The following is an 11220-nucleotide window of genomic DNA, read 5'->3' as shown; positions in this document are numbered from 1 at the left end:
CCACCCCAGGACACCTACAGAGGGGAGTTGGAGACCCTGAGCCCCAGAGGGTCCCCCTCGGTGGGAGCACAAGCTTTATGTCCGTGATTGAAAATTGAGGCATAAAATGTCGACAAATGAAAGTGTCGGTCACTCGGTCCTGTCCAGCTCTTTGTGACCTCATGGACTGTTGCCCACCAGGCTCCACTGTCCTTGGAGTTTTCCAGGCAGGAACACTGGAGTGAGTTGCCATTTCCTTCTCCAGATATCTTCCCAGCCCAGGGATTGGACCCCAGGTCTCCTGTATTGCAGGCAGATTCTTTGCCATCTGAGCCACCAGGGAAGCCTGGTGGTGAAACCCCGGGGCAAGTGACACCAAGAGGCTCAGGGGCAGACAGTCCTGGGAGGAGGGCTGCCTGAGAAGGCCTGGGATTTCAGACACCAGGAACTTTCCCCAAGACTGCCAAGGAAGTGGCATGAGGCTGCCAAGAAAAGGTATTAATGAAAATGATAAACTACCATCATTCATTTTTTTAAAGCAGATTTTCGCAGCAACTGGGAGGCCAGCGCACAGTCGTGGGGTGCTCTCATGGTAACCGGGTTTGTCACGGGAGCCACCACGCAGATGGTGACAGGTGCAGAGCAGGTGAGGGGTGAGCCGTGAGTCCGGGGGCCACTCCTCTCCCGGGACATGGAGGCGTGGCGTGCCGCAGTCCATGGGGTCGTAAAGAGTCAGAAGCAACCGAGCGACTGAATTGAACTGAACTGAACCTCCCCCTGGAGCCATACAGCACGGCTGTTGCTCCCTGTTGCCATCTGTGGGGGGTGGGCTTGTTGCCCCCAGAAGGATATGTCTCATCCTGCGCCCTGGAATCTGCGGGCAGGACCTTGCTGGGAAATAGGCTCTGTCTAAGGGTGTAGCAATGAGCTCACCCTGGGTTATCCAGGGAAGCCCCAGGTCCAAAGAGACAGACAAGAGACAGGGGGATGGCCTGGGGTGATGTGGCCACACCCAGGAAGCCAAGGATGCGTGAGCTCCAGAGGCCGAGGGAGAGGCCTGGAGCCCAGGCCCCCAGGGCCCCCCACGCCTCCATCCAGACCTCCAGCCTGACAGCTGGGAGATCCTGCGGTGATTAGTTACAGCAGCCCCAGGAATCCTGTGTCAGCCTTGAGGGACCGCCCTGTGAACACTCCGGACTTTTCTAGAACCCGCCCATCACCTGGCGAGCCAGGCACGCTCCCCGCCCCCAGCCTGGCCCTCCCCCTGAGCCTGAGAAGTAAAGTGACGTTTCTGCACATGAGGAAGTTGGCGTACTCTTGTGTTTTTATTCCCAGATGTGAAATCACATGTCTTAGGGTCTTTCACAGTAAAGCTCACCCATCGAGGCGGCCTTAGAGAAGCGGGAGCAGAGTTTGACCCTAACACCACCTCAGGGCTGCGTGCAGTCAGCCCCCGCCACTGACCCACTGAGGCCGGGGTCACGGGCCCTGCTACCGATGGGGACACAGAGGCAGCGCTGTGCCTGGCCTGGCCCTCGGCAGCTCCACCCCAACAGGGGAGCCAGGAAGCCTCCGTGCTGACAACTTGCCAGGTCCTCGGAGCCCCTGGGCGTGTCCCCCTGCCTGGGGTGCCCCTCGGCCCTCCCGCCCGCAGGCGTGCTTGCCACGCACACGCGGGGCTTCCTCCGGAGGCCACGTGGACTGCACCCCACCTTGCAGCTCCCCCCAGCCCTGCGGCTCCCCTCAGGGCCCCAGTGCCGAGCTGTCCCGGCCAAGGGCCTGGGGTACAGCTGGACCAGGGACACAGTTTGCATGGACGACCTGGGTCAGAAGCAGAAATGCCCAGCCGCTTACTCGCATCCAAGCGACGCCTGCAGAAAAGCTCAGGAAATAAAGTCATCACGCGAAAGCTGACAGGCAGCTCCGACACATGGCCTGTGCCAGCTGCCAGAGCACCAGGCGGGCACACGGCCTGCACCAGCCGCCCTGCTGTGCGCTCATAGCGGACAGCGCCTGCCAGAGCAAGCGCTCCCACCCGCCACGTGCTTTTCCCGCGGCCAGCAGGCTCGCCCTTACCCAGTCTGTGCTGCTCCCTTCCCTGGGGCTTCTGCTCAGCCGGGACCCCCAGCAGCAGAGACTCCAGGGACCAGAAACTGGGGGCAAGCCATTAAGAGGGGGCTCCCCAGCCAGTGCCGTGGACACTGGCTAGCGGGCTCCAAGCAGCACCGGGTGGCCAGCCCTGAACTCCTGCGCTGGGCTCAGCAGGACCCCTCGGCCAGCCCCTCTGGGGAGCCTGGCGATGGCCCCGGTGGGTGGACGGGCTCAGGGAAGGCGTAGATGTTTGTGAGGGACATGGGCGACTGTGCCCCATCTGAGTCCTTCGAGCACGTGAGCTTGGTGTTGTCAGTCTTCGTGGACCACTTTTTCCACCCCTTGTGCATTCTGCACACTTCCTGGCGTGTCGCTTCCGCGGCCAGCACGTAGATGATGGGGTCAGCCACACTGTTCACGGTGGCCAGGCTCAGGAACACCACGGAGACCGTGTACAGGCGGATTTCAAGGGTGCACACGAGGTCTGCGGCCCCTCTGTAGTAGGAAAAGGCGACGGCTTTGATCAGGAGCACCAGGTGATAGGGGGCGAAGCAGACCAGGAAGATGGCCACGACCGCGATGGCCAGGAGCCTCACCTTGGCCTTCTGGGCGGTGCTCAGGCTGGTGCTCAGCTGGACGGTCCTGAAGATGCGCTGGTTGGTGACGGCGATGATGAACAGCGGGACAGCAAAGCCCACCGTGAAGCGCGCGTAGTAGTACCCGGCCACCCTGCGGTCCATCGGCAGCGTCTCGAAGCAGGTTCCGTTGTGCTCCATCTTGAACACCGGGGAGTGGACGAGCCCGACGAGAAGGAAGACCGCCGCGGACACGAGGATGGCGGTCTTCTGGTGGCGGCGGCCCCGCGTCTCCAGTGCGTACACCACCGCCAGGAAGCGGTCGCAGGAGATGCAGCATAGGAAGAGGATGCTGAGGTAGAGATTGCAGAAGAAGATGTAGGCGGCCGCCTTGCAGGCCCAGGGGCTGAGCGGCCAGTGGTGCCCGTGCTGGATGTAGATGACCCAGAGCGGCAGGGTGCTGATGTAGAGCAGCTCGCAGAGCGCCAGGCAGAAGAGGTAGACGGCCAGCACGTGGCCCTGACGTGCCTGCAGCAGCGTGAGCCACGCCGTCAGGCCGTTGGCCGGCAGGCCCAGCGCACACACGCCACTGTACACGGTCACCAGGAGCACCCTGCTCTCGTCGAAGGGCACGTTGCATGTGTGGGGAGACCCGCCCGTCGACAGGGCCCCCAGCGCAGGGCCGGTCTCCAGCGTGGTGTTTCCTGCGGGGCACAGACAAGCGTGAGGGCGGGCGTGGCTGCAGACCACGTGGATCAGATCACCTGGAGCGACCCTCCGAGCACGCGGAGTCTCGCAGGGAGGGCCCACTCCCACAACGCATGGCCCGCAGACCCTCCCACAGCCCGGCTTTCTCTCCTGTCTGGCAGCAGCTGTGCGCGTATATCTAGTGGGGTGTCACCTGGGGGCATTTCCTGAGTGGAGGGGGGCCGTCCTCCCAAGGGGAGGCGCTGACCTTTGGAATCCCTGGGCAGGTCCTGACTCAAAACCCACATCCACCCTCTGTGGGTGGGTCCACGTCCCCTCGGGAAACAGACAGGCAGAATCAGTCGCGGAATATAAAACCAGCTCCGACAGCTTGGGCCTGGCCGTGTCCTCCGTTGACTCAGGCACGCGGGGCAGTCGCCGCTGTCCGTCATCACGGGACACCCCGGCCCACAGCACGTGCAGGGACCCGGAGACACCAGGACGCCCAGTGCCCACACCGCCCCCCACTTTCCTCTTTCCTCCACCCCGTCGGCTCAGCCGTGCTCTCACACTGTCCTTTGGAGGCGTCCCTGGGGCTCTGCAGGGCTCGCGCTGGGACCGTGCCGAGGCTGGCGGGTTGGCACAGGGAGCGAACGCCCCCCGGGCTTTGGGGTCCCTGTTGGGAGCAGGAAGAATGTGAGCCTGGCCTGTGGAGGTGCTGTCCGTGTAAAGGCCTGGTTCTCCAAGAGTGCACAATGGAGATGGAGCAGCCCCTTGAGGTCAGCGGGAGCTGCGGGCAGTGCCCAGGTGCAGACAGGCCTCTCTGGATGCAGTGGCCTCTGGCAAGGGTGGCCCCGGTACCCAGCCAAGGGACTGGACAGTGGGCTGCACGGGGCGGGGCGGCCCCAGTGATGGTGCAGAACGTGGCTCTCGCTTCTGTAACCCGGTGATCCCTGAGGCGTGAAGACTCTTTGGTTACTTACAGTCGAGGTTGAAGACCCCTGGGCCCTTCCACAGGCCTTTCCAATGGCCAAAGAAACCTCGGCACATCCCAAAGCTGGCATGACCGTGGGCGTCTCGCCGTGGCCGGCTGTGAAGGCGGGAGGAGAGCCATGCTTCCCTGGTGGCTCAGCGGCAAAGAACCCGCCCGCAGTGCAGGAGATGAAGGAGACCCAGGTTTGATCCCTGGGTTGGCAAGATCTCCTGGAGGAGGAAATGGCAACCCACTCCAGTGTTCTTGCCTGGAGAATCCCAGGGATGGGGGAGCCTGGCGGGCTACAGTCCACGGGGTTGCAAAGAGTTGGACACGCCTGGGTGACTGAGCAGGGGCACACTGTGAGGGCGGGCGGCGAGCAGTGAGGCTGTGAAGGAGGCCGAAGGCCCATCGAGAAGGGCCGGACGGCTGGCCCTGAGGCGGTGGAGGCGACGGCCCGCAGGGTGACCCCAAAGTCCAACTGCACCCTCATCCGTTTCCCCCCATTTTTAAAATCCTAGTAAAACATACATAAGGCATATGTATATGGAGGAGGCAGTGGGGCCCACTCCAGTCCTCTCGCCTGGAGACGCCCATGGGCGGAGGGCCTGGGGGGCTGCAGGCCACGGGCTCGCTAGGAGTCGGACACAACTGAGCGACTTCACCTTCACTTTTCACTTTCCTGCACTGGGGAAGGAAATGGCAACCCACTCCAGTGCTCTCGCCTGGAGACACCCATGGACGGAGGGCCTGGTGGGCTGCCGTCTATGGGGTCGCACAGAGTCGGACACGCCTGACGCGACCTAGCAGCAGACATAAGGTAAAAGTGGCGATCTTAACCCTCCACACGTCTGCTTCTGTGGCACAAAACGCCTTCACGCTGCCGTACGGCCTTCACCACGTCCATCTGCAGAACTTTCTCATCTCGCAAAACTGAAACTCTGTCCTGATTTAACCCCCAGCCCCTCCTAGGAGTGCACGGTAATGAGTGTGACCTTGGACATCCCCGGTGGTCCAGTGGTTGAGAATCCGCCGGCCCATGCAGGGGACACGGCCCCGGTCCCGGGTCTGGGAAGATGGCGTGTGCGGCTGAGCAGCGAGGCCCGGGGGCCACGCCTGCTGAGCCCACTCTGGAGCCTGTGCTCCGCAACTAGAGGAGCCCATGCATGGCAACGAAGACCCAGCAGTCAAACATAAACAACAAATAAGATTTTACAGAGAGAATGTGTCCTGTGACTTGGCCCTGCATCCTCAGAGCCACGGGTCCTTCTCAGGGCAGCTCAGAGTCGCTTGTGGCTAGACCACAGGCGCGTCTCCACTCCCCTGGCCAGGAACACAGGCTGCTATGACCACGGGTGTGCGATGCCTTCTCCACACGTGCGTTCACTTCCTTTGAGTGCTTATTGCTGGCTGGTGTGATGAGCCCCTCGGTAGCTTTCTGAGGACCCTCCAGACGGTTTCCACGGCAGCTGCTCCATTTGCCGTCTCCACATCCTCAACCACGCTGGGTCTTTCTGTTCTGGCAGTGGCCATCCGGATGTCTGTGAGCCGGTCCCTTCTCTGGGGCCCCACCCCCACCCTAACCCCCTGGGACGTGGGTTTCATTCCATGTGCCGACGGAGGGTGTGGGCAAGTCACCAGACCCAGGCGTCAGTTCCCCACACGAGAGCTGGCAGCACCCAGCACAGGGGCCGGGGGTACGTGGGGAGCAGCCGGCGGGAGGGCACTTCTCGGGTGGGAGGCAGCTGACACCTGTCTTGGCCCAAGCTGGCCCGGCCTGGACCGACTGTCCCCTCTGGTTGGACAAGTCCTCCACGAACCGGCAGCCCACCGCCTGAACCACAGCATCGCCCTGGGTCCATCCCAGTGCCGACCCTGTCTTCCAACCCCTTGGGGGGCAGGGTGTGAGGGGTCCCGAAGCCCAGGTGGAGGCTCAGGTGAGGCCTGTGGGCCCCTTCCTGCTCCCGGGTCCCCCATCAACCGCCCGCCTTCGAGGGTGCCCCCTGGACTCAGCATAGTTCAGTCACATGCCACCTGCTGGGGCCACGTGGGCAGCATGCGGGGTCCTGTCTTCACCTGCTCGTGCCCTGTCCCCACCCCCAGCCATCTGGCGACCACACCTGGGCACACAGGTGAGAGCACCCCTGCCCCGGGGCCACTCAGAGGACCTGAACTCCCGGGAAAGGAGCCTTCTGGGCTGGGGCAGGCGAGCCCCAGGAGACAGAGGGGCAGGCTCTGTGGGGCCCAGGCCCCTCACAGGATGGAGCGCCTCTGGCTTTACTGTCTCCGGGTTAGTTTTTATTTTGAGACGTCTCCTTTTGCATGCTAATTTTTGAAGCAATTATAGCTGTTATGAGACCAGGTACACTGTAGAAAAATTCGCACGGGCTCCCTCCTAAACGTTCTGAGTCAAAGGAGGCCCGGGTGGGGCTCTCACCTGGCATGTCCGCAGGCTCCAGGCTCAGGGCCGGGCAGCAGTGCCTGTCACACGGCGGGGACGGGGCTGTGGAGACGTTCGCTCCCAGGGTGTAAAGTGACCTGGAGCAAGAGCGGGCAGAAATTGCTTTAGGGAACTCAGATTAAACCACAAATCAAGCTGTTGGACAAATGGTTAGTGAGCACTTGTTACACGCCAAGTCTTGGATTTCGGCCTTCCCTGGTAGCTCAGATGGTAAAGCATCCGCCTGCAATGCAAGAGACCTGGGTGGGGAAGACTCCCTGGAGAAGGAAATGGCAGCCCACTCCAGTATTCTTGCCTAGAGAATCCCGTGGACAGAGGAGCCTGGTGGGTCACAGTCCACGGGGTTGCAATGAGTCGGACACGGCTGAGCAACAAAACACGCAAGTCTCGTGTTTACCCTGCAGATACGACAGCAGAGTCTCAGTATAGAAAGAAGTCCCACCGATCAGCAAAACAAGTGTCAAAGCTGATCATTCACGAAAGTGAAAACGCCTCGACTGGAAGAATACTCAACTCCGCTCACGCGGTCAAAACAAGGTCAAAACAAGGTCAAAACAAGGTCAAAACAAGGTGCGCAAAGCGACCGCACGGCGGCCTCTGTCTTGCACGTGAGATTGGCACAGATGAAGAACTTCAACTCCTAGTGTTGGCGAGTGAGTGTGGACGTGGGCTCCTCCACGCCGGGGACGGGAGGCATAAATGGGCACAGAGGCTTTCCAGCGCAATCTGGCAACGCGCCTCAAAGGCCTTCCGTGCGCTTAACCTTTGACAGGGCGAAATCCCTTCCAGGAGTTCTCCCGATGAAACAGCTACCTGAGATTCAAAGTGCATGGACTGCACCCTGTGAAAGGGACTGGGACCCCAGCCCAGGGCAGGGGCGGGCAGGCTCCAGGGTGCTGGCCGGTGGGTGGCATCCCAGCCCCCACTCCTGCTTCCTTCCTGAACCAGAGAGCCCCTAGCACAGGCCCCATCCTAGCAGCCAGAGAGGGTCTGAGGGAGGGTCTTCCCCGCCGGCCTGGAGCCCAGCCCCCACCCCCGGGGGAGCCGGCGGCTGAAGGCGTCCGCGCCGGGAGGGCTTGTCTGTGATGCCAGCAGGCGAGCTAACTAGAAATAACAGGAAACCAAGCTGTTTCCCTGAAACTGCATAAAGTTCATCAGCTTAGAAAGAGTTTATAAGCAAGACCTCAAAAACACAGACAAAGGTGAGACGCAGGAAAGAGTCGAGAAACACCGTTAACATTCTGAAACTGATGTCCTGACCGACTGGTGTGTGTGGGTCTGGGGGTCCCTGGGTCTTCCTGTCCATCCCCTAACTCACCACCATGCTCAGCCAATGAAGGGGGGGCTGAGCCCAACAAAGGGGCTCCGGGAAGGCCGGTGTCCACTGTGAGTGTGGCCCTCGTGAGCTGCAGTTGTGTGTGGGGGGTGCCAACCCACTAGGAGCCGTCAGGACGCCCCTGAACCACGTGAGCCCGGGAGGAGACCCGCAGCCCCGCGCTGGGAGAGAGGCCAGTCCCTTTGTGAGAACGGAGATTCGGGAAAGCTGGGGGGTGGTCCCTCCCCCAGGGCAGCCCTGCCAGCTCGTCCCTGAACAGCTGGGAGCAGAGATGGACCCGCTGCCTCTAGAAGTCACTTCTGCAAAAGCCAGAGGAAGTGGCCCAACTGATGGTGTGCATCCCCTAGCGGGGCGAGGCCTGTGGGCAGAGGTCTGTACTGAGAGCGCAGACTGGCCGAGGCTGGGGGGCGTCTGGGCCCTGCCTGGCGCCCCCAGCTCCGCCCTCCTGTGCAGACAGAGCACCGACTCTGGGTCTGGGGCGGCGGCCGTGACTGTCGGTGTGCCCTCGTCTGCCTGGACTGGCGGGTGGGGGTGGGGGGCGTGTTGGGAGGAGCGGGGCGGGGGCGGGAACGCTGCACAAGGCCCAGCCCAGGGCGGCCAGCGGCTGGGACGGCCCTATCCCGACGACCCAGTCCTGCCCTGCCCAGGCCCGGGGGGTTCCTGCCTCTCCACCCACCTCTGGGCCGTTTGCCCCGCAGAGCCTGGCCCATCCCGGGGCTCCTCCGGGCCATTCCACCCCCATGCACACTTGGCTTCAGGTCTCCGCCCCTGGCTTCTCCGGGGTCTCTGGACCTGGTGGCCTGGCCGCCTCCTGCTCCTCTCGTGTCCTCGGTCCTGTGCGTCTGCCCCACCCACCGAGCTGAGCAGCCTGGGGGGGCTGTGTGTCTGTCCCGCCTCAGCATGTCCCAGGTTGTCCCTGGTTGTCCCTAGTTGGCAGCCAGGACACCGCCCAGCCCGCCCAGGGGGCGGTGGACTGTCCCCCCCAGCATCCGATCCCTGCCCACCCCAGAGGGCCCTGGCCCCTCCCCACCCACGCCTGGGGCTCTTGCGGGCTGGGGTTGGGGGGCCTGGGTCCCCCTTGTTCTCCCAGAGTCGGGTGCTTAGAGGGACACATCCACCACCCCCCCAGGCCCAGCTGCCTGCTCTTCCCTGCCCTCACCAGCATCCTGTCCACCTTGGGAGACCCACAGGGTGGTCCCAGCTCAGGGGACATAGAGTGACAGGCCCCACAGGAGGCTTTAGGGAGATGAGCCCACCCTACCGCAATGCCGGCCTGGGCCTGGGGGACTCAGGGTCCCTGCTCTGCGCTTTTAGGAGGGATGGGGGCCACAGCAGCCACAGGCCGTGGGGTGGGTGGCCTGGGTCAGCCTGAGGCTCCCGCTCTCGGGTTCCAGCAGCCGTGGACGCCGGCCCCGTCCCTGCCATCCCTGGGCACCACCCCGGCAGCTGCACATCCCGGAAGGGCCCACAGAGCCCCCGGGAGGGAGAGACACGACCGGGAGTGATCTGGCCTGCAGAGCTGTTTCCCGGACGCGCCACGGCCCGTGGGTGCCATGCGTCCCTCCCTTCATTTGGAATACACGTTGAAAGGTTTGACTCTGGAGCTTTCTAAACAGGCACCGCCAAAGCGCCGAGGACCCGCCCGCCCACGGGCCTCCCTCCCAGTTCCCGCCGCACGTCGTGGATGCGTGTGTGTCGGCCGCCGGCCCGCCCTGTGGCCGCCCTGCAGCGCCTTTGCCCGATTGCACCTTCGCCCCTCTTGCCTTGGCTGGAACTTTTGGGTCATTTCCATATCCTACCCCCGCCTCGTCACACCAGTGTGCTGACTTCATTTCTGTCTGCCCACGGCTTACACTTCGGGGCGGGACCTCCTGACCTGGGCCCCGAGCTCGGCGAGCTCACCGCTCTCACCAAGTGGCCCGGCCTCTCCAGCCCCGGGTGTCCATCTTCACCACTCCCCTTTAGGAAGGCTTGCACCTGCGTCTCCCCGACGGCTAGCGAGGTTGGACAGCCCCTCCCTGATCCATGTTCCCCGGAGGTGTCTTTGTCCCCCGACTCTGCCCAGAGGGTCCCCTAAAACATTACCCTGTCGCCACCCAGGTGGGGATGGTGGGAAGCACCTGGTCCTCAGCAGCCAAAGCCCCGGCCCTCCGTTCCTGGGAGACACCCCGGGACCCCACACAGTGCCCAGCACTGGACCCCATGCCAAGGGGCCAGCCAGCCGCCCGGCCAGCAGGGCCCCCTGTCTTGTGGTCCCTCCTCACACGCACACGCCCCCGGCCCCACCAGCTCCCAGAGGCCGGGGCGGCAGTGCCTTATTCCCACCCGCCAGCACCCCCAGAGCAGCAGCAAGCACACGTCCTCTGCGGGGCACCTGCTTCCCGCCGCCGGCCCTGGAACTCCCAGGCTCCCTCCCCAGCGGGCCCTGGGGTCTCTCTTGGTGAAGGACCCCAGTTAGGACCCTCCACCGAGCCCCCACCTTCATCCGAGGAGCCGCTTCTGCCTTCAGCCCCCGACCCCAACACTCCCGCAGGAGCCCAGGACTCACCCGGCCCACGGCCTCGCGCTCCTCTCAGCAGGAGTGGCTGAGAGCTTTCAGGAAGTAACAGCAGTGTCTCTAGAACTCCCCGAAACCGCAAACAGAGCAAGACCAGGGGTGGGCCAACCGGCTGACGTGTCTTCTCACTGGCGGTGAGACGGTGGCCTCATCACTTTCCTGAAAACGGATCCAGGGCTGCTTCTGCTCGCGCTTCTGGCAACACCCAGAGCTGCTTTCACTCAGGACTTCCCCAGCCACTGGGCCAGACGTGGGGCCAGCTGGCGTGAGCTGCAGGGACCTACCGAGCCCAGACAGCACGGCTGCACCCCGGGGCGGGGACCCCCAGGAGCCCCTGCGCTCAGACCTTGAGGGCCTCCCAGGCTGGTGGGTGCAGAGCAGGGCTGCCCCCAGGAGGGCTTGCCCCTGGGCACTCGAGGGGCGCAAGAAGCTGGGCTGCCTCTGGACACCGCCCCACGGGCCCAGGACAGCACCCAGCCCCAGTGCCCAGCTGCTTCACCGAAGCCCCCTCTCTGGCCTCATCCTGGGGAGGGCCCTGCAGGAAAGGCCAGCATGCCCTGT

At 63.5% G+C, this 11220-nt stretch overlaps 1 protein-coding gene across 2 annotated transcripts; it reads right to left on the bottom strand.

The window, feature by feature from the left end:
- Window positions 1-1281: 1281 nt before the first annotated feature.
- Window positions 1282-10882, bottom strand: GPR132 (G protein-coupled receptor 132). Of its 2 annotated transcripts, XM_086365019.1 has the most exons (4): window positions 10651-10753; window positions 6743-6843; window positions 2667-3349; window positions 1282-2565 (listed from the first exon to the last, which is right to left on the bottom strand). In XM_086365019.1, the coding sequence occupies exons 2-4, from the start codon at window positions 6747-6749 to the stop codon at window positions 2536-2538; spliced, it is 720 nt and encodes a 239-aa protein (XP_086221145.1). In that variant the 5' UTR covers window positions 6750-6843; window positions 10651-10753; the 3' UTR covers window positions 1282-2535. The 2 variants fall into 2 exon arrangements, with proteins under 2 accessions (XP_086221145.1, XP_086221144.1); XM_086365018.1 differs by having other exon boundaries at window positions 1282-3349; window positions 10651-10882.
- Between the last annotated feature and the right edge of the window lie 338 nt (window positions 10883-11220).

The sequence above is a fragment of the Bos grunniens genome, chromosome 21 (assembly GCF_055505025.1).
Source record: "Bos grunniens cultivar Pamir isolate PY7600 chromosome 21, Bosgru_T2T1.0, whole genome shotgun sequence".
Taxonomy (NCBI): domain Eukaryota; kingdom Metazoa; phylum Chordata; class Mammalia; order Artiodactyla; family Bovidae; genus Bos; species Bos grunniens.
This window is presented reverse-complemented; position numbering and strand designations above follow the sequence as displayed.